Here is a 24,728-nt window from a genome sequence, read left to right on the forward strand (position 1 = left end):
ACTTCAAAATCGTAGGTGGTACTGATAATCTATATATATAAAAGGCAAAGCCCTCACTGACTCACTCACTCACTCACTCATCACTAATTCTCTTACTTCCCATTTACCTAGGAGGCTGAAATTTGGTACACTGATTCTTTAGACATTAAATAGGAAAACTAAGCTGTTTTTATTCTGATCGGACTCTCGGACTCCGCCCCAGTTGCTCTGGAGATTCCCATGTTAACCTTATGAGTCTCATATTTAAATGGAATTAATGAATCTTAACAGCTGTTTCAATTAAACAAGTTGGTTTTGTTCTATGATGTTCAATAGCATTAAAGTTACAAGGATTACCAACAGGGTGCAGCACTATATTATTTCTTTTACATTTATGACAACAGCTAATCTGCAACCAAAAGGTGAGCGAGCGTAGCGAACGAACTTCAACCTGGAGGCGAGTTAGCGTAGCGAACGAGCTAATCTGAAGGCAAGTGAGCGCAGCGAACGAGTTCCAACCTAAAAGTGAATGAGCGTAGCGAACGAACTTCAACCAGGACGTGATTGAGCCATGCGAACGAGCTCACTTATAAAGTTAAACGGGGCAAAGCCCGCGGGTACAGCTAGTTAGCTTATAAACATGTTATAAATAATAGTAAATTCTAGGATTGTAAACTACTAAAACATGATTATCACGAACGCGGACCTTAAAGAAATAGCTTTCAACATGGCAAATAATTAAGGGTTGGCTCGCGTAGTAGAGTGTGAGAATAAATTGTGATTTTCGACGACTTTCACTGCAAACTCGTAGGTGATACTGATAATTAACTTATGCAGATGTTATAAATAATAGTAAATTCTAATATAGTAGTCTACTAGAACATGATTATCACGAACTCGAACCTTAAAGAAATAGCTATGAACATTACTAATTAGCGTATAGTTTGTGTAGAGGTTGAAAATAAATTGTGATTTTTGACGACTATTACTACAAAAACTTAGGTGATGATTTGCTTACACAATTTCAATGAATAATAAACTGTAGAATCGTTAACGACTTGATTACAGATATTACTAACGCTAAAATTAAAAAAAATATACTAAACATTGGGCGATACGGAATAGTTCACGGTTAGTTATAGGATAAATTTTAATATTAGACGACTTTTACTGCGAAATCTTAGTTGATAATGAACTAATATACTAATATACTGAGCTAAGATCATTAGCTTATAATAGTCTATAACATTTAAGCAGTGTTAAGTTGATTACTTTCTGGCCAGGGACGGTACTTTAATAATTAACAATGAAATGGCGACCTTACAAAGTAGGATGTTTATTACAATGTACGATTGTGTGCAAACCTTTGAATTCTGTTTCAATTGTTATTTATTATTGTAGTATTTTATATTTTAACACAGCAATTGATATTTTAAACAAATTTTGTGTATAATTCGTGTGTAAGTTGACATATATGATTCATGGAGTTTGTAAAGAGCCTTACGTGTTTCAAAAGGGTAAAAATGCATCTGTAGAGTAATTTTCCTTCTGACACGCTCATTGATGAAATGAAATTAGATTGGACAAGGTGTTTCTTTATTTTTCTAATAAATTAAAATAATATTATTATAATTTATAATACTATAAATCAAAATATCTCCTATTCGCTCACTCCTCGTTGTGAGGCACGGACAGAACAACTAGTACCTAATAATAAATGATTCTAGAATCGTATTCTACTTTAGTACAGATATCACGAACGCAAAAGTTAAAAAAAGTTTTAAACAAGAGCGTTACGAAATAGGTCGGGGCTAGTTATAGAATAAAATATGACATTCAACGACTTACACGGCAAAAGATTGGGTGGTACTGATAATTAGCTTATGTACATGTTATAAGTAATAGTAAATTCTAGGATGATAACCTACTAGAACATGAATATCATAAACGCGAATCTTACAGAAATAGCTTTCAAAATTGCTAATAATTAGCCCAAGCGATGGCTCGCGTAGTAGAGTGTGAGAATAAATTTTGATTTTCGACGATCATTACTGCAAAGTCGTAGGTGGTACTGATGATTTGCGTATGCACATGTTATAATTAATAATATATTCTACGATAGTAAACTACTAGAACATTAATATCACGAACGCGACCCTTAAAGAAAATGCTCTGAACATTGTGTATTAGGGCATGGCTGGGTTAGGGTTTGAGAATAAATTGTGGTTTTCGACGACTTTCACTTCAAAACCGTTGGTGGTACTGATAATTAGCATATGCACATGTGATAAATAATAGTAAATTCTAGAATTGTAAACTACTAGATCATGATTATCATGAACGCGGACCTTGAAGAAATAGCTTTCAACACGGCAAATAATTAAGGGATGGCTCGCGTAGTAGAGTGTGAGAATAAATTGTGATTTTCGACTTCTATAACAACTAAAACTTAGGTGGTACTGCTAATCAGCATATGTACATGTTATAAGTAATATTAAATTCTAGGATAATAACCTACTAGAACATCAATAACACGAACGCGAACCTTAAAGAAATAGCTTTAAAAATTGCTAATAATTAGCCAAAGCGATGGCTCGCGTAGTAGAATGTGAGAATAAATTGTGATTTTCGACGATCATCACTGCAAAATCGTAGGTGGTACTGATGATTCGCGTATGCACATGTTATAATTAGTAATACATCCTACGATAGTAAACTACTAGAACATGAATATCACGAACGCGACCCTTAAAAAAATTGCTATGAACATTGTGTATTAGGGCATGGCTGGGTTAGGGTTTGAGAATAAAACGTGGTTTTCGACGACTTTCACTTCAAAATCGTAGGTGGTACTGATAATTAGCTTATAAACATGTTATAAATAATAGTAAATTCTAGGATTGTAAACTACTAAAACATGATTATCACGAACGCGGACCTTAAAGAAATAACTTTTAACATGGCTAATAATTAAGGGATGACACTCGTAGTAGAGAATGAAAATAAATAATTGCGATTTTCAACGACTATCACTGTAAAATCTTGGTATCCATCTAGGTCTTGCACGAATTAATTGTGATATTGCTTATGTTAATCATGAAAATCCAAGATTAACGTGTGCGGTTTTAAGGTAATGAAGATTTTGTTTAAAGATATTGTTCGTAAGTACACGTAAGTTTAAAAAATTTTTTGTTAGTACACCAACATTTTATTTAAATAAATAATGTTTGTTAAATATCTAAATTGAGTAAAAAATAATCTTTTGATGATCCAAAATTAAGAAACCCACCTGATAACGTAATTCCTCCAATTCAAGCACCGCTGGGGAGGGGGCGGAGCATCTTCACATATTGTCCAATAGCAAACTCGTGCGCGTAAGGAGGGGGTAGTTCTCTAGTCTGGAGATTTTAGACTCTGAATTTTTATCAGAGCAGTGTTTCCATTCGCGGGATTATTATCCCGAAAACGGGATTTTTAGACCTTGAGCGGGATTAAAACGGGATGCGGGATAAAACGGGATTTTCTGGGAAGCCAGGATAAATTGGTATACTAAAAAGAAAACTGAATTAACACTGACTGTGCTACATTTCTTAGTAATCATTGAAAGGGCCGATTTGCAAACTATGGAAACATAGGAAAGTCATAGAAACCCACCAACGAAAGGAAATAGAAAAAATGTTTTTTTTTGTATAATCGTTATTATGGACAACCTAATGCGGCTATGAGTTAGGCTATTTGTAGAAACACTAAAAAACAAGACCAGATTTTGAAATATTATAAGATATTTACAAGAAATGTTGATTATATCGATCTCTTATGTACATCTTGAGTATTTCCATAATCTTTGAGTTGAACCTTTTAAAGTCATCAGAAATTATGAGTGTTATTCATTTTAAAATAACGCCGGTAATACTTAGCAATTGCTCGAATTCAAGCAACAGTTACACTAGTTAATAAAACTCAACATTTGCTGTTTAGCGAATTTCCCTTTTGGGTGAAGTAGCAATTACCGTAGGTGGCACGGTAGGACTAGGCTCGAGACCGATTTGCTTTGTCATTTTGATGTTCCCAGGGTCCAAAAACACAATTCGTTCAAATTGTTATATATGTATATATTTATATGAATATATAAATACTTCCGTGAACGCGATAAGTTGAGTTATTTTTGTCCGATTCTGATGATACTTGGTTTAAAGGGGTAAGGCTTAAACTTTAACTTGAATGAGTTCGCGAACCAGCATAATCGGACCATGGAAACGGGGTTTTACGGGGGTTTTATGGGGTAAAATGAATTCCTTTAGAATGCATTTCAAACCGTAAACCTATACCAAGCCATGGCTCAGTCCCCCGGTACTAGTTGCAACAAACAGTTTTATTTATATTCTTGAAATGAATTATTGTCACCAACCGTGAAAGATAGCAAGAAAACACACATTGGATTTCAGAACGTTCAAAGTCCGCATTCCCCTCCCTACATTAGTCATTAGCAAACATTAGTCATTACCTGCCATCTAATTACCAGGAATGCTTGGCAGCGTTTTTCACCTATCACGCCATGCTTGTACTGTTAGCTATGTATCACGAACGTTAGTAATTGAAATGAGTGTCATTTTTGTATTTGCATTTTGGTTTGCTATGCTGGTTACGTATGCCATGATTATGAAGCTATTTACAAGAGGTATTTTACGGAATGTCCCTATATCGAAGTCGCTATGGCCTATTCCAAACATCCATATCCTATAGTTCAACAACAGTCTGTTTAAAAGTTCAATCTTTGTAGAATATGAATTTGCTTGTAAGCTAACGTGACGTCACGTAGTGGTGAGGGTAGAGACTCACCGCAGGTAGAAACTGGGAGCGATTGTCACAATATTTGAGTTGGGATCAATGGTATGTGGTGGAGATTAACAGGTATTCTAAGAAGTGACCCTTACTAATCCTTTTGGTGGGTCAGGATTAGGAATATGTATTTTTCCTCCAATGATATTTGCTACCGCTGTATACCTGCCTCAGTCTGTCCTCCTCTTACCAAATTAATAAATGAACGTATCAATGAGTATAGCATTACTCATCTTAATTAATTAATACGCATTAATACATTAATACGCAAGCAGTTTTCTTTTCACAGTCATAACTCAATAACGGCTTGATGGATTTTAAAGTTTGAGGTGTCAAATTAAATGTACATAAGAGATACTATACATAAGAGATAACCAAAACAGTATGAGAGTGAATGTAAATTCAAACGAGTGTTAGCCCGTCCTACGTACGGGAATTCAGTGGTCAGTTAAAACCGTGTACAATTCAGATCAGCTAGTTTACACATAAAGACAAAGTTTCTTGCAGTTTTAATGTGAAGAATCATCTTGTAAACAAATGTTGTGTGACCAAATATGTTTTTATTCCATCATAGGCCTATACGATTATAGATATTGTATTATAGATATTGTAGATTACTTTCATATTTTTTGCATCATAATATTTTTGTATTTCTATAATCAGTCATATAAATTATTTTAGAGTGACTCTTTGATTAAGGTCTTGCTGTTTATATTTTTTTTGTTTATTTTTTAAATACAAGTTTCAGTTTTGCTCGATTTCGAGCAACGGGTTATCTAGTAGTATAAATAAGTCAACCCAATGCATGCCATTATTATCCAATAATGATGGATTTGTGTAACACACGCTTAATGTTTACAGCTGTTACATTAAGCAAATGTTATTGTACCAAAAGCTAGTGTAAAATGTTAGCGTCGGCTGCTAAACTGAAACCCTAAACTAAGAGTATGGCTTAAACTAAAAATTATTTTTCTTTCAACACAAAAATCATGAAAATCCGTCAAGCGGTTGATTCAGAACCGTGAAATAAAAAACCCTGTCACGTTTTCATATATACGATCTGTTGGCCTGTTCGTTAGTGTGGTGGTGCCATCAAAATACTAGAATTTTAACTATTAAATGGGTAAAAAATGAAGATAAAATATTAATATGACTATTGCGTACTTTACAAAATATGGTAGATTACCTTACTGCATACAATATTTTCTGTGCTTGGTACGAATTAATATTGCTTAAATAACAGGCTCCATCTCCTTTTGAAAACCCATTTGGTTAATATTCTAATCGTGACGAATAATCGCCATCTTTTTAGTAAACAAAACGCAATTTATTCCAAAACTATATGCGAGCCATCCCCTAATATGCAATGTTCAGAGCTGATTTTTTAAGGTTCGCGTTGGTGATATTCATGTTCTAGTGCATTACTATCCTAGAATTTGCTATTGTTTATCACCTGTGCGTATGCTAATTATCAGTACCACCTAAGTTTTTGCGGTGCAAGTCGTTGAATATCACACTTTATTCTATAGCTAACCCTGAAATATTCCGGAGCCATCCCCTAATACGCAATGTTCACGGCTGATTTTTTAAGGTCCGCGTTGGTGATATTCATGCTCTAGTGATTTAATATCCTAGAATTTACTATTGTTTACATCATGTAAATATGCTAATTATCAGTACCACCTAAGTTTTTGCGGTGCAAGTCGTTGAATATCACACTTTATTCTATAGCTAACCCTGAAATATTCCGGAGCCATCCCCTAATACGCAATGTTCACGGCTGATTTTTTAAGGTCCGCGTTGGTGATATTCATGCTCTAGTGATTTAATATCCTAGAATTTACTATTGTTTACATCATGTAAATATGCTAATTATCAGTACCACCTAAGTTTTTGCGGTGCAAGTCGTTGAATATCACACTTTATTCTTTAGCTAACCCTGAAATATTCCGTAGTATCCGATATTTGGAGCTATATTTTTTTTAAAGTACTTGTTCGTGTTATCTATACTCTAATAGTTAGCTATACTAGAACGTATTATTGTTCATAGCATTTGTAAAAGCCGACTATCAATACCCATTAAGCGTGTTTAATGTAAGTCTTTGAAAAACGCAATTTATTCCAAAACTATATGCGAGCCATCCCCTAATATGCAATGTTCAGAGCTGATTTTTTAGGGTTCGCGTTGGTGATATTTATGTTATAGTGCATTACTATCCAAGAATTTGCTATTATTTATCACCTGGGTGTATGCTAATTATCAGTACCACCTAAGTTTTTGCGGTGCAAGTCGTTGAATATCACCATTTATTCTATTAGTCACTCTAAACTAATCCGTTACACCCGGTGTTTGGAACTGATTTTTTAAGGTTCTTGTTCGTAATATCTTCAGCTATACCACAGATTAATACATCGGAAATTTAATAAGATGGCCGTGAAAATCTGTCTTATTTTAGGTTTATTAGGAAGTTATAAAATACCCCTACACTTAAATATTATCGTTCTATTAGACATTTTCGAACTGGAAAGTCCGTGACACAATACAGGTCTGTTGTCGTTTGGAGAGAGTGTACCTATTGTTTGCAATAGACAGTTTTACGATCTAAACTCGTCAGATAGGATCGTCAGCTATCTTCAGGCAAGTAAGTCAAACAAACCTGTAGCCCTGTAGGTTTGTTTAGGACGTTTAGGTTAAGTAAGAAGAGGGTGAAGAGGCACGACGCGAGGTCAATCCGTGATAGGGAGCCTATATTTTTCACATAGATCATAGACCTCATAAAATACTTAATTAGAATAAAATGTATTATTATCATTAACAAAAGCTGAACTTAAAACGCTCGTCATACACAATGAACAAGTCAAGAATTTTGAGAATCGGTTTGCTATGCATCCTTGTGTTTTGTTTCTTGACTGTCTATATTTACAAAAAGGTTTTAAACGAAAGGAAATTAGGTAAAAACAAATATTTAGTTATAAATATACAATCTATGTAATAGAGTCATTATTCATATTATTTAGGCTAACGACAGTAGGGAGTCTAGGGCCAAACCTATTCAGGAATGATGGCTGTATAACAGAATAATAGGCCTAGGATAGGGTTGCCATGAATGATGACTGTTGTTGCAGATGCAGAATTTCTTTTAAATTCTACATAAAAGTTTGGTATAGATATTTGGACTTTATGAAGGTTAAAGTTAAGCCATTTAGGCCTATAGGGGTGAAACTGTAAATAATCAGTAATTGGTAAATTGCAACTAACCTAAAACAGCCTAGGTATATTTTGTGCACTCATAGGGATAGGAGATGTTGAAGTCTTCAGTGGTAGTTAGTAGCCTAAACTCACCTAGTGAGGATACCTACGCCACTCTCCCTGTTAAGTTAGGCAACATCTAGCTTTGTTCCCAAGACAAACGTAAGCATACTAATGAAAATAATTTCATTAGGCCTACCTATTATTTTTCTTGTTGTAGGCCTAACATGTATTTTATATGAATGACACATGGGATTTTGCTTTGAAAATGGTATGATATAGTGGAGAATTTCATCTAGATCACAACTCTAATGTTTTTTCTGTTGCTTTAAAGGACAGTTATTGCAATCTAGCGGATAAGTTATGGATACAGTAGAACTTCCTACAAGTATTCTTCCTCTTATTAATTAAGCCTTAAACTTACATAACTTACCCACTAAAAAGCATGTGTTATGGTATGTCCAAAAAAGAGGGAATTATAATGGGACATCGGCTTAGTGATGTGACTACGATAATCTTTTCCATTGACCTCTTGTAGCTTCATTAACGACACCATGGAAGTGACTTGGTCATGCATGTTTAGTCTCGATATTGTACACATGAGCGAAGATTAGGTGCTGGATCTCCTTACTGTATGGTGTTCTCAGCAATGTGGCAAAGTGCGATCGAAACTTGGGCAGGAATGTTTGCTCAACCGGGAAACGTTATTTTTCTGGTGCAACCCCTGTAGTCATCTGAAGAAACGGAAGCCTCCAAGGTATTTCTTGGATAAAGGTGCCTCCACACAAATTTGTAATCTTGATATCTTATTTTATGGTTTTTTTTACCTCCTGAATCCAAATATAGGCTAGCCTACCATTAATTTTTTACGCAAATTAATATTACAGGTTGATATCACTTTTCAATAATACCATATAAATAGCTTTTTATCTGAGTGGTTATAGTAATCACCTAGCAAACAAAGGATGCGAGTTCGATCCTGAGAAAAGTCAGCAGCTTTTTGATGGTTCGAAACTGGAACCAGGCTGTTCCTGATCATTTGACTTTAATGAACCTGGTTAAAAAAACAGCAGATCTTAGTCAGTCACAAATCTACACATATTGCCACACCGTTCTATACTCATGTTTGGGTTAAAACACGCATCTAGGTGGCGTCCCCATCTCAATTGGTGATAGTAACATTATAAGGTGATATCACTGTTCAAATATACCATATAACTTTTTGGAGGTCTGTCATCGTAAGTAGGCTTAATTGCTGATGCTGCTAAGTCAAGTGAAGAATAAGAAAAGATTAGGAATACCTATAAAAAATATTTTCAAAATCTACTGTTGATAAAACGTTCCAAGTAATTTTTTAGTCGATAATGTTTCCCCTAGGGAAATTTGTCTTATCGAGATATAGATGGACAGGCAGGGGCATACTAATTACACGTAGTCTTTATATTCTAAACTTTACTTAATCTAACCTAACTTCAAAGGACTTAATGCTATAGGCCCTACCAAATTTGTTTAAAGAAAGAATGGCCTAAGTTTACCATCTTATCATGCCTTTACTGGTATCATAAGTAATATACTAAACATAGGTAGGAATGTAGCTAAACAACATAGAAGTTTGCTTAGGTCAGATTAGATTTGTATTCGTACCAGATTTTTCAGGTGAGTGCGCTACGAGTTTTAGGCCTTTTTCCCAACAATTTCCCACAGATTGTTTTATTCCACCACCCAATAACCCCGGTTCCTACCGGTCTCCTTGATTGTGTACTGTGTAGGTTACGATTTGCAAAATTTAATTTCCACCAATTTATTTTAGGTGTACTATGCATTATAGGTCTTATTTGAAGAATTTCAGTTTAAATTACTTTAAAATTTGAATTTTTTTCTTTTGGTTTACCGATATTTCAGGAAAAAATCATAATATAACAATGCTATTCCATAGGTTAACTAACTTAGTCTCGCTAATTAATTGCTTTCTATGCTTCCTTCTTAAAACTCAACAAAATAAGTCTTGCTTGTGTATAAACATAGTAAAACTTAAATAAGTTGTTTTTTACTCTTTTTTTATAGATAAGAAGATATATTCAGACAAGTGGAGCCATGACCAGACTATTTACACAAACAGACAAGAATATGTGAATAGATTATGTAAAAAGTTTCTGAACAATAGCTCAGAAGTTGAGAAAATTGATTTGATTTTAAACAACAGAGAACTACTTGAACATATACTTGTAGATTCCAAACATAAAGTTCTCTACTGTTATGTACCTAAGGTAAATGTTTGCTGCATTAGGTAACATCACAGAAAACGTACTACTATAACCCAGAATGCCAACCGCATGGTAAAAAGCATTAAGCGGTTTGAGAGAGCTTTGCCTGTCAATCCGTAGGCAGCGCCACCAGCGTGCTATTGACTGTAATCCTCACTAATAAATCCTCACTAATCCTCAATTGCTATTGCATGGCAGCGCTAGTGGCGCTGCCTACAGATTGACAGGCAAAGCTCTCTCAAACCGCTTAATGCTTTTTACCATGCGGTTGGCATTCTGGGTTATAGTAGTACGTTTTCTGTGGTAACATGTATGTACATATATTTTCATATTCAAGTGACGGCCTTTTCCATTGCACCAACCAGTGGTGCAGGATGTAACCAAACTCCAGGGCTACATAGAAATCAATGAATTCAGTGCCGGATTTACCACTAGGCCACCAAGACCGTGGCCTGGGGCCTTAGCGTTTTGTACGTCAACAATTTTCTACACACAAAATTGAACAAAATCAAGTGTTTATTTTCTAATAATAATAGTATGTGACAATGATGTCCCAGTGAACGCAGGAGATGTTAAAGATGTTCCCGTGATCTCAGGGTAGTTTTTTCCCCCCTAATGGGTGTTTTTGTGGATTCCTGGTGTATCGCTCCGTTTAATGTTTGGGATTTTTTTGTGATTGTCGGAGACGGTCATGATATCACCGAGATCGTAAGATGTGTTTAAATGGTTTCGCTGCTATGGTGGCTGGTGGGAGACAACCAATGTCTCCACGATGGGGGTAGATGTTCATGATTTGACTGCAATCCTGAAACCATCAAACGGGATACCTAACTTCAAGAAGCATGAAGCGTGAGTCATGTTTGGCTACTTCAAGTTTTATTAATTAATTTATTTATTGTTATTCATCCAATCTTAACAAATAAAGTACGTTATCATTGAAAATTACATAAAATGTACTAACATTTTTGTCTTCTGCAATTTTTTGGTTAGTTAACGGTTTTCGTGAAATTTGGCATAAAATATTTTAAATGGCTGCCATTTTAAAACGGTTGATAATTTTTTGGTATAATTTAAAACAAAATTATACGATACACATTTTTGCGAAATCCCAACGCTGAATCTCAAACCGTTTAGGAGTTATTTAATCTTTTCTAAAAAACATATAAATACTGACAGATGGAAAACTATAGTCCTCGCCACCCTAAGTTGAGGCAGCCCAAGGCCGCCCGGTGTATATCTAGTGCGGCCTTTGGCTGCCTCAACTTAGGGTGGCGAGGACTATAGGCACCACGGAACCATGTTCCTATGGTGAAATGTGTTTGTATTGACCTAAGCAGTACCCATATACATATGTCCAGAGAGTTGGGACAGCCTGTATAAGATAAGGATTTGTATAGATCTATGATTATAATGAGTTGTTTGAAGTATATTCCTCTGTTATAGGTGGCGTGTACCAATTGGAAGAGGGTTTTCATGGTCATGATAGGAATGACCAAGACATCGGACATATTAGCCATCCCTCCATCAACTGTTCATCAACAACATTACATCCCCTCTCTCATTAATTTTACAAGTGCTCAAGTCCAGGGAATGCTCCGAACATATACTAAATTTATCTTCGTTCGCCATCCGTTCGAAAGGCTCGTATCTGCCTATAGAAACAAGTTTGAACAGCAGTACAACAGTTCAAAGTACTTCCACAATCGATTTGGTCGTAAGATTGTTAAAATCTTCAGAAATAATCCTTCGCCTCTTTCACTACTGAACGGTGACGACGTGACTTTTGCAGAGTTTGTTGCTTATTTGACATCTAAAAACAGTGTATTTAATGAGCATTGGATGCCCATCAATAAACTGTGTGAACCGTGTTTAGTGAACTACGATTTTATAGGTAAATATGAAACATTGAATGTCGATGCTCAATATTTTTTGAACTATGTCGGAAGTGATATATTATTTCCAAGAATTAAACCCACCAATACATCCAGTCTTGTAACTAAATCCATGTCTCAATTACCGTATAACAGTATTATTAGTTTATATAAAATATACTATAACGATTTCAAACTATTCCAATATAGCTTACAAAGTTATCTAGGATATGAGCTAGAATGAAATTTAATTAAATTGAAATTTAATGCTGCCTAAAATAGTCCAAGAAAATTCAAGAAATTAAATCATGATAAAATATGTGAAAACCTACTGTGAAGGTACCATTCCTAAGCAACGTGTATAGCGACTCTAGCCGTGACTGGGGTCACACAACCCAAGTAGCTTGGACTGCTTGCATGAGCAGTTCAGTCACGCCAGCCCATACAATTAAGTGTCTGCTTCAACACACACATTATCAGGTTTATCTTGTAATGTTCTCAGATTAAACAATTTTCAGATTAGTATATTGTTTTTGAATTTTTATGTTTCATTGTATACTGTTACCTTTGACTATGTAAATGGTGTACATAGTCAGAATGAACTTTTTCAAAAAAAAGCTTGTATATATTTAATCGTCCTGTAAAAGATAACTCTCGACTTGATTAACATTTTTCCGCTATGCGTTGTGATGCTTACAGTGGACATGGCCTTTTGTTAATCATGTTTGTCCTTCCACCTTTTCTTGCAATACAACAAAGGTAACACATTTGCTGTACCTGTCAACTACGGGAGTTATGGCCCCTACAGTTTTTGCTTAGGAATAGTACCTTAAGGTTGGGAACACACTACACGATTTTATTGCATGGGTAGGAAGGTAGTAAACACACCGTACAAGAAAGTTACACCACAGTAATATTATAATAAAAACATAGTTAGTATTAAAAAATATTGACATTACATCCTGTTAAAGAAATGAGTTGAGGTAATTTAATTTAAAATAACGATAGAACAAAGAAAACACCATAAATTAGCTTGAAGTTAACAAAGTAAAAGAATTGAGAAATTTATATGTAAATTACCGAACTTATATAAACATTATCAAACATCATAGTTGTATTCGATACAAACCCTAAACCAAATCGCACAATTAATTAATGTCAAGAACACTTGCAGTTAGTAAAGTAAAAAACACAGTAATTATAACTTATTACTTATAACTTATAAGTTATTGTAATTATAACTTAACAAATACAAAACTTACCCGTATGTAAAAATAAACAGCAAAAATTTATTTTTATATTTAAGATAAACTGATCCTAATAATTTTAGTAGAACTTGCAGTAAAAAATTTGTTTGAATAATTGAGAAAATGTCATGTTAAATATAAAAGCTATGTGATAATGAGGAGTATCGCTTGGTGTGACTGCCTCCACAAGACTGCATATGGGAGTGAACATTTGAAACATTCGTTTTTATGTCCCTGGCCTTTTACTTCGTAGATACTGAATATGTAGTTTATATGTAATATGTAGGTTCTAGGTATTTTTTTTGTATTTTTAAAGTCTCAAAACTCACGACCGTCACGTATCCCTAGGGTACATTTTGCAGCTTTCATGCTGTTTTTAGAATAATTATTCATGCCGAAATATATATAATGTCATATTTTTATTACATCAATAGTTATTAAATTTACGAAAAAGGAGCATATGATAATTTTTGTTTTCATTGAAAACTGACTACCATGACTAAATAGGTCTGTCCCTCGATTTGACGTCACGACCATTAGGGAAAAATTTGCAACTTTGGAGCGCGACAGTGGCAAGCCTGGCATTGACAGAGTCAGTTGGTTTTAGAGAATAGTTCGGGGTGTACGTCAGGATTGTAATGCCGGTCGTTTCGAGTTGAAAGGAGGAATTACAATATTAATAAAGGCAAGTTTCATGACCATACGTAGTCATTCGATGAAGTAGACACGGTGTTAATTTGTATTTATAAGATGTTTCCACTTTTTATTCTCGAACATGAGGTGCAGGGCTACCGCCAGAACAGAGCCAAATAACGTGTAATGTCACGACCATCGCGGGTTTTTTCACGACCAATCCAGCCTTATGGATTATACTTTGTTTGGTCGTGACAATAACTTAAATATCATTGTAAATTGAACAGTGTAGTTAAATTGAATCATATATTTTTATTATAACTAACAGTATAATTGAAGGATTGTTTAGAAGTATTTAGATTATTCCAGACAATTTACGACCGTACCGCTTGTCCCTGTGATTTCTATCATAAAAATTTCAAAAATTAATATATCATCATATTTTAATGTTGTATACACAAAAGAAGCACACCTCTATAAAAACATAACGATTTATCGGGTCTCATGTAAGTTTTTTCAGAGTTAACGAACTTAAAAAGATTTTATTGCCTTTTTTTATTTTTTTCTAGAAAGACCAAATATACCAAAATCTTAGTGAGCTGTTTATTTTATAATGGCCATAAAAGTTAATTAATTTATAGAAAAACATAGTTATAAAAATAATATTAACTATTTTTAATATTCAGTTTTATGTCCCTAATGGTCGTGACAAAATTTTGTGTTTTTCCATCAAAGATGCTCTATTAATAAAAAATCACCAAAGATATTGTGTTACCATGGACATTTTATGAAACTTCAAAAGTTAATGAAATAAAAAAATTATAAAAGTTTCAAAAATCGGAACAAAAAATTTTAAAAGTGCTTTTCCTGAAAACGTACGTTTCAGAATTTTCACTCATATGCCATCCACTTGTTTTCCCCATTCATACAAGAATATCGCTCGAGTTTGTTGCATTATGCGATTTCCCCGCACTAATGTGACATAAGATTCTATGAGTTCTACTTTCAAGCAATCTACACTAAAAAAAAACGTCCAGTGTGATCTCAGCTAATATTAACAAGTTAAAAGTACATATTTAATACTCCAGAACATATGATCAACCCTCCAACTCTACAAGATTTTCTTCCATCATTTTTGTACAGGGTGATTTTTTACTGGTGTGATAAAAAAAGAAACAAATTAATGAAAAATAACTTCTATCACCATGGTAACGCATCAATTCATGCACACTTTCCTACTACTGAAGGTGTATTCCGTCCGTAAATATTGGATGCTGACTTCCAAGTTGTATCGAGTCTTTGGCTTGTTAGCATAGAATAGTGACTTAACATATCTCACAGACAATAATATCGCGACATTATAAGAGCCAGTTAACATTACCTCTATACGAGACAATGACCCCCAATGTCCACAAGACCTCCATACCATTGAGGCATTACTATTGTGTCATAATTGTGGCAATGTGATAAAAGAGCTTTAGAACGATTCCTTGAGGCCTTCCTATCATAAGTTGGTAGGAGCATGGATTCTTTGTTAGTATTACCTTAAACTCGTCCATAAACCTCTGTGATTTTAACTTACAACATCTACAGGGTGTTTCAGAATTTGTGTGGGATATTTTAGGGTATTATTTCCGGATAAGAAACATATCCAATTATCATATTTAAACCGTCCGGAAGTCCTTAGTTACTCAAAAGCCGCCATTTTGTTTTTTATTTATTAATTTTTTTTAATGGTTAAACATACAAAATATAAAATTTGCACAAACATTTATGACTACTAGACAAAGCTGCAAACAAATTATGACAATTCTTCAAATTCATAAAAGAAAATGTCGGCCATTTAAAATTTAGTTTCTTAATCAACTCAAAAACTGTTGATTTTACAAAAATAGACAAGTTTACCCTTTTTAAGGCAATTGAATTACAAATTGATTGACTCCTTACTTTTTAAGATTGGACGAATATTAACTGAGATATGGCAGCTTTAGTGATACGCGACCGCCGGAGGTTAGTTGCAGTGCATGCCGAGGATTATTTCACACAATAATAAAATATTACATAACACTAAAAGTTTATTATTTTCTTATCAATTATCTTCTATCATTAGGATGGCTTAAAAATTGCACTAATTAGTTTGTAAACATGTACGTAGACTTTCACCACAGCTGATATAAAAAGTTTGGGTGTTTTGTGTGAAATTTTAAAGACAGTAAAAAGGTGTGCAATTTTTAAGCCATCCTAATGATATATAATCAGGGCCAATTTATCGAATAGGCTCGAGGCAATTGGCTTTTTGGGGGGCGCAAACAATTTGGAAAATAAAAAAAAATTGTGGTTGTAATTGCATGCAGGCGCGGTTAACTTCTGATAATTCCTCGCGGCCGTGTAGACATCGTAATCGTATCCCAGGATTGCGACAAAGTTCTGAATATTTTCCGCAGTCGTGAGGAGATTATCATCGTCTACCGCGAATGAGGTGAAATTCTGACCTTTTCCCGTGGTCGTGAGGACATTATCCTCGTCTTACACGATGGCGGTAAAATTTTAATCGCCCCCCGCGATGAAGACATCATTATATCGTCCCCTGGTCGTGTGGACATAGTGATTTTCTCCTGCTATTGTGGCAAAATGGTAATCATCTCCCGCTGACGTGGAGATTATCGTCTTCCATGAATGAGGCAAAATTCTGATCTTTTCCCGCGGTCATGTGGACATTATCTTGCGCGATCGCGGAAAATTCTGATCATCCCTCGAGGCCGTGTGTAGACATAATATCGTCTCCCGTGGTCATGTAAACGTCACTGTTTCATGTGCGATTGCGGATAATTGAAAACTCCAGGTAGAAATACAAAATTCACGTATAATTCAAAGTTAAAAAAAATCCCGCATAATTCCCGGGTTTTCCGGTTGGTGGACACCCTGTTATAAATATTGCAAAAGGGTGCTACTATTAGTTGTGCCTAGGGCGTTGGCACCGTCAAAAATGGGCCTGTAGATAATTGATAAAAAAAGATACTTTTAGTGTTATGTAATATTTTATTACTGTGTTAAATAATCTAAAATCGCTTAAAAATAACTTGCAAAGCAGAAGGAGACTGTTGCATTGTTGTGGCAGACTTTATCCACTTTATGCACTGCATAGCAACTAACTTCCAGTGGTCACCTATCACTAAAGCTGCCATATCTCAGTTAATATTCGTCCAATCTTAAAAGGTAAGGAATCAATTGATTTGTAATTAAATTGCCTTAAAAAAGTTATTCTAGTAAAATGTTTGTAAAATTAACGGTTTTTGAGTTATTTAAGAAACAAAATTTTAAATGGCCGCCATTTTGTTTTATGAATTGTCATAATTGTTTTGTAGCTTTGTCTAGTTGTCATAGACATTTGTATGTGCAAATTTTAAATTTTGCATGTTTAACCATTTTTTTTATATATAACTAATAAAGGAGAAAACAAAATGATGGCTTTTGAGTAACTAATTACTTCCGGACGGTTTAAATATGATATTTGGATATGTTTCTTACCCAGGAATAATGCCCTAAAATATAACACGAATTCTGAAACACCCTGTTTAATATTTATGAGGGATTCAACAATTCCTTAGCTTTATGTTTATTGTGGTAATGATCTAATAAACGTGTTTATAAAATGTTATTTTTCTTTTTTTCTAGAAATTGTATGAACCGGTACTTAAATTTGTGATAACATACCAAGTGGTAGTTAGTTCAAAAAGGAATAAGGATGAAGTTGTATTTTAACCATCCAATAATGTGTCAACTGTTTAATGTTAACTCATGACATTGAAACTAGTCTCTTTTTTTAGTATTTTGATTTTATATGTAGGAGGGATTTAAGGATTTAAACATCGTAGGTGCCTTAAGGAAGATATTTGATAAAAAATGTGTGTTAATTATAAAAAATTTCTAATACTTGCACGTTATGTATTTTTTTGGACAAATAATTGAATTTGCACTTCAAAACAGGCTTTTTCGATACATTTTGATTGTCTATCTGAAACTTAAAATATTTTGGATTTTTATTCTTATAAAATTAGGGAAAATCTTAATAAAAATAGGCATGATTAAAAAAATGTTTAATCATAGGTGCTCAAAGTGTTTAACTAAGTCAGTATTGTAATATTGTAATGAAAATATCTGACTATGATATCTTATAAAATCAAAACTGTACTTGTAGGCTAAATAGTAAACAAAGAAATTGTAATCAATAAATTTGTATGATTCTATATGAGATTATAAATCTTAAACAAGATCACATTTTTGTACAAAAGTTTTTGTATAATGTTTTCTGAAATATATATATATATAAGTTATATATATATTGGATGTTTTTTAATACCTACTTTTTGAGTCAATATATTTTTGATCAGAGAGTTAAGAATGTAACATAAAGCACAAGGCCATAGGTTTTTAGGATTTTTTGTGAGATCACGCTTACCTGAATGCAAGAAAGAGTACAAACTGACACAATAAAAACAAAAGTTACATTTTACTCAAAAGATTCTCACATTTTACTGTCACTGGCAGCATTTTGAAGCAATGTTCAGGGCCACCATTGGACCCATTGTTCAATATATTTTCTAATATTGGGTAAAAAATTTAACTAAATATGTGCTTTGTTAATTTTTTTGCTTTGCCTTTAATGTTGTAATATCATGGCTTTTATTTTGTCTTTAACCATTCATTACCAAGCAATGAAGCTATTTTTAGATATACTGTATTAAGTTGGTGCTAGTGCTATGATTTTTTGTTGCTTGTATGGTTTGTTTGATTGAGGTGTTTGCTGTAGCAATCTCGGTCGGTCTTGACTAATTGATACTGTAGAACTGCATCTTACATCACAAAGACTTCAGGAAATCTTTAGACTAGGTGCATTAACTAAGACATAGTGTTTTGTGTTGTTTTTTACGTAGATTATCTTATCTTTAAAATAAAAATGACAATTGAAGGGGTGAGTGGATGAAGGGGGTAAGTAACATTTTGTTACTTTTGAGATAAATGGACCTAAAGTTTGAAGGTTATAACTTTTTAATTTTTGTTCATTCTTAAAACGCTATTAGGAAGGGCAGAGAATTAAAATTGTTTGCGCAATACTTAATAAAAATTGAAATGTTCCTTAATATTAAAATTTTAACTTTTCTATTACTTACCTCCTTTATCCACTTAAAAAAAATTGTTTCGTAGTGGAAGAAGGGGTTTAAGTGATGTAAACGATTGAAATAAATTATTTTTGATAAAAAAAATACTTTATTTCAACATGTAACCATAAAAAGTACATTTAAATAAGGTTGTTGCACCAAAATAAACTTAAATGTAATAAGTAAACTTACTTATAAAGTCTTTATCATAGACTTTATATGCTGACTTGTAATTTTGACAAAAAAATAGTAACTAAAAGCCAGCTATGCAAAAGAAATACCACAATATTAAAAATACTAAATATTTATAAATGTGCAAGTAATAACTGTCTTTTATTAGATGCTTAGCAGTCTTATCTCTGAAATATTTCTAAGAAGTATTTCTTTTTCATGTACAATCTTTTACTTCTTGGAAGCAGTTACCTACAGTATAATGAATAGCTAACAACTCATTGTACTAAGTGGGTCCAATACGGTCCGATACATTTTTTAAACGCACTAAAATGCAAATAGGAAATGTTCAAGGTAATTTTCATTGTCAGCTAATTTGGATATGATGTTAGCTGCAGTACGTACGCTACTATTGCCTAACAATAAGGGGACTACTATAGTGCAGGGGACAAGTGCGCAAAGAGTTATGGATGAAGGGGGTAAGTGAAACTTTACATGGATGAAGGGGGCAAGTGAAGCACACAGAGAGTATGGATGAAGGGTGTAAGTGAAACTTTACGTGGATGAAGGGGGCAAGTGAAGCACTTACCACCTTTATACACTCCATTTGGGTGCATTTCCTGTACTTAATCCCTATGTTAGAAAAATAACTCAGCTGTTATTATACTTAGGACTATGGGAGTCAGTGTAGGCCTACTGTATAGAGCATCACTTACACCCTTCATCCATGCATCTTAACTAAATTTTTACAAAATTGTTACTTGTCCCCTTCATCCACTCAACCCTTTAATTGGTTGTACCGATTAGCCGCCGTTCATAACCCTTCAATAATTGTGGAATTGTTTTCCGTACTCAAGTGTACGAATCTTAAAGGTTTTACAGCTTCTGAGGAACTATTCAGTTTATTTATTGCTATTCCAGTTTTGTTCATAGCAATTTTCAATTAGTTTTCCTAGTTTGTTGACTCTGTGAACTGCATTTTTTCTTAAAAAAATATTTAACAATCAAGCAAATAGGGATTGAAGTGAAAAATGTACTCAGAGCAAAATATTAATAAAAATATATAATGTTAAAGACTTACCACTCTTTTAGCATTTGCCAAGCTACTTTTAGCAATTAGCATTTGCCATACAGATCAGTTTCTGATGAAGTATGGGATTTCCTCATTTTCCTGATTGGTTGGGCAGCCTACGTCCTTATCGGTCATGACTCTAAAACATTAACTACATTATTCAGTGCCGGGCTACCTATCTTCTTAAGTATCTCTATTATAATATCATGTGATCTCCTCGGTTTCCCAACATTTCCTTTCTAAAAAACTTTGGATTAATATCCCCATGCTGCACCCAGAATCCCCAGTGGTAGGTTAGAAAACCAAGCACTTTCCTAAATTCCCAAACACAGGTTTATTGCATCACTCATTGCCTATATTGATACTACTACGGTCATATTGGTAGGGGATAATTTTCAACTTATGAACACTCCAGTATAATTGTAGTAAGTACTCGTCCGTATAAAAATTTATTATTGGTTTAAATGTTAACTAAACAAATATAGTTATTTTAAGTGTGTTACAATTGCAATATCTGCTTTAATGTCTAGCTCGTTGTTGAACACCTGGTATATAAAGCATTTGGGTGTGTTGCTGTGGCGGTTCCATATGGGGGATGCCCCCTTCCATTAGACCCTGGAAAGATAAATTCAAACATACACTTCGCCCAAAAATTGTATGGAGATTTTTGGACACAGTTATAGATGTTTAAAATTGCCTTAGAAAGTCACCAAATGGCTTAAAAATATAAATTTTCCAGGAGAGGCGTCATAGTGATAGCACGTTTCCCATATTCCAGCTTTCCAAGATTCCTTCAGATCATCTGCACTGTCTGTGACAGTGTTGTAGTTGACATCTGCTTCTTCTGCAAAGTGTCAAATCGCCAAAATTGATTGTTTAATATTGACAACCGAATATTTAAAATGTTTAATATTGATATACTGGTATCGTTGTTATTATTTCGAGTTGATATGGGATAGTGTATTAATATCCTACAGTTCTTGAGACGGTATGGTGAAATATGTACCTATACACAATTAATTTTCAAATATAAATAACTATATTTTGTAAGAGCTCTATTTGTAAGCTAGATAACCTCTCCATCTCCACTTTTAGGGTAACAAGAAACTCCATCCATACTAAATATTTGGCAACTTAGCCTTAAAAGATGTGATTTTGCATAGCATATGGCTTGATCTCTGTTGCTTGATCTATGTTATACTCCTAAATTTTTACCAAATTTACTAAATATTTCATATTAACTTAAGTTATGTTTACATAATTTAAAGTGTCAATTCACTCAGATTCCCCCCCCCCCCCCCTCTAAATATTAAGCTAAATTCCTTTCTACTTCCAGCTTAGGTTGACTTTCATTATACAAAATTAAATTTAAAACTAAACTTTGTATTTCAAAACTAACTTGCCATCTGTGAATGGCTCATTCAATAGCACTCTTTATGAATACAAATTTGCAACAGCTGGACCTTGGATTGGATGTTTTGCTTCAGTAAACAAAAAGGGAGTATGTTTTATCTATGACAAAAGTCAATGAAATTAGTTCAGCGAAACTTGCCACTTGCTAGCGTTCAGTAGCGTGAAACGACTAACCAGAACCAGAACCACTAAAATGGACAAGGAATGGAACTGGGAAGTGTTAACGTCATGAAATCGTGAAGTCAAGCTTACGTCATGGAACGTCATTTGAGCCTTGCGGGAACTCGACCCGCTACTTCCCTATAATAGGGAAATTCGCTAAAAAAAACCCGTATTTACTATATATAATTGCAAAAGTAAATTAAAGTAATTAAATCATATATTTTTTTTATCTACTGGGTTCGATATAATCAACATTTCTTGTAAATATTGTATCACTTTTCAAAAGATGGTCTTGTTTTAGCAATTTCTACAAATGTTTATTTTCCATTCATATAGCTGCATTATGTTGTATATGTTTACCTTCGTCATTAATAATGTAGCCTTAATGGTACTGCCATAGATTACAAAAACCTTACTTTTATGTACGATGGTCTATATAAATCATAACTTTCTTAACATTCTTTTCATCAAAATCATTAATAACGTCTGGAAAGTCAAGTGAGTTTTGCCAAGGGGCCCGGGCCCTGTGACCAGAACACCAGAGTTGCACCAGCCCCACCCTTGTGGGGGCCATGTTGCAAGCAGACAACTTTGCATTGCAAACCTACTAGCATAGATAAAACATACTCCCTTAGTAGATTTCTCATCCTTATGGAACAGCTGAAGACAATTTTATTGTTAGTTCGTGTACGGTTTATGTAGAGGTCGTGTTTTGTTTACAATTTGTTTCCCGTTATTACAGCCATTTAAAACCTCGTTTAACCAAATAATACGATCTAATCATAAACAATAAATTGTCCCCTAGTTATTTAACCAAACAGTAAAGCACAAATCAAGAAATTAACCCTAAAATAATAGAAACAAAATGTCGTCGACACTAGCGCCCAGTGTGGCATACATGAACTAGACATGAAAAACGAGCTTCAAAATTTACAATGGGATGAGAAGTCTACTTGTGTTGGTTAGTTTATGCTACTAGCTATTTTCCGATAGTTTTATTTTTATCTTGCCATCTGATTGTCGATATAATATGTATATATATATATATATTGCTGTTTTGCCGTCGGGATAAATAAACTATTATATACTCTATGACCCGTTGCACACACTGGTTGCACTGCTCGACCGACTTTTGTTTATTACTCAACAGATCTAAGTTACTACTACTTTTTAATTTCCACATCCCGCTCCCGTCCCGCTGAAATATTGTATGATTGTATACGAGTAAAATCATTCTACTAAGAAGAGTAAATACACTGTCAGATAATAATTATTAATACAAATCATGGCAAGTGAGACTGACAAATATAGTTCAGATGAAGAGGAATCTTGGTATGAGACCTACAACGTTTCTGAAGGTGATATAGAAGAAGGATTATCATGCGTTATCTGTTTGGTTGATTTTGAACTGATAAGTCCCCTTCACATCATCAAACTGAGGGCATGTAACCACATATTCCATTGCTATTGCATACATCTTTGGTTGTCGAAGCCTCCCGTTTCTTGTCCCATTTGTCGAAGAAATATTTGGTTATACTAGGCCTAGTAAACTTTGTTGTTATAGCTTAATCCACCAACTAACTTAATGTTACACAGCCCAAATATTTCATCCGTTGAAGACCCAAGTTCCACTTTTTGTATAACTTAGGCTTAAATAATGATAAAGTTTAGAAAACACATTGTAAGTTATAGGCCTAGGCTAGTTATAGGCCTAGGCTAGTTATAGGCCTAGGCTGGTTAAACTTATAGGCCTAAGTTACTGGCCAACTAGAAATTATATCGTAGCCTATTATGGTGTTGTGATTTCTGCAGTTTTAATGCACTAGGTTTTAAGAAGATTAACTTATTTAGTAAAAATTAAAAGTAGGCTTATCCTAGCAACAACCAACAAGAATAGACCTAATAGCCTACTTTCTTTATTTCTTTCTTAGGCTCACCTTGTTTATGAAAACGTTCTTGGCAGTTCAAATATTTTTAGCATAAATATTTTTTAGGCTAACAGAGTGAAAATTTAAAAACGTACGTTTTCATGTCCCTGGCCTTTTACTTCGTAGATAAGTACTGGATTTGTAGTTTATGATTATGTGTTTTAATATTTTTTGGGACGGGGGCAACATGTTACACTCATTTATTTGGTTTTAAATATGTTCTAGGTATTTTTTTTTTGTATTTTGAAAGTCTCGAAACTCACGACCATGACGTGTCCATTTTCCAACTTTCACGCTGTTTTTAGACTAATTATTCATGCCGAAATATATAAAGCCATATTTTTATGTCATCAATTGTTATTAAATTAACATAAAAGGAGCATATATAATTTTATTGTCATTGCAAACTGACTACCATGACAAAATAAGTCTGTCCCTCGATTTGGCGTCACGACCATTTAGGAAAAATTTTCAACTTTGGAGCACGACAGTGGCAAGCCTGGTGTCGATGGAGTCAGTTGGTTTTAGAGACTAGTTCGGGGTGTATGTCAGGATTGTAGTGCCGGTCGTTTCTAGTCGAAAGGAGGAATTACAAGATTAATAAAGGAAAGATTGTGTTTTTTGTAATTTTGGTGTGTCCATGACCGTACGTAGTCATTCGATGAAGTAGACATGGTGTTAATTTTTGTTTATTAGACATTTCAATTGCTAGATTAACCTAGAAGTCCACTTTGTATCCT

The 24,728-nt window shown here is 34.0% G+C and overlaps 1 protein-coding gene across 1 annotated transcript; it reads left to right on the forward strand.

The window, feature by feature from the left end:
• The first annotated feature begins 7,513 nt into the window (after nucleotides 1–7,513).
• Nucleotides 7,514–18,361, forward strand: LOC128998468 (carbohydrate sulfotransferase 11-like). Its single transcript, XM_054424602.1, has 3 exons — nucleotides 7,514–7,770; nucleotides 10,133–10,335; nucleotides 11,776–18,361. Exons 1-3 carry the CDS (start codon nucleotides 7,668–7,670, stop codon nucleotides 12,445–12,447), a joined length of 978 nt encoding a protein of 325 aa, XP_054280577.1. The 5' UTR covers nucleotides 7,514–7,667; the 3' UTR covers nucleotides 12,448–18,361.
• Nucleotides 18,362–24,728: the final 6,367 nt, after the last annotated feature.

Source organism: Macrosteles quadrilineatus, unplaced genomic scaffold (assembly GCF_028750875.1).
Source record: "Macrosteles quadrilineatus isolate MER2022 unplaced genomic scaffold, UCM_ALF_1.0 Scaffold_7__1_contigs__length_78375512, whole genome shotgun sequence".
In the NCBI taxonomy this organism is placed as follows: domain Eukaryota; kingdom Metazoa; phylum Arthropoda; class Insecta; order Hemiptera; family Cicadellidae; genus Macrosteles; species Macrosteles quadrilineatus.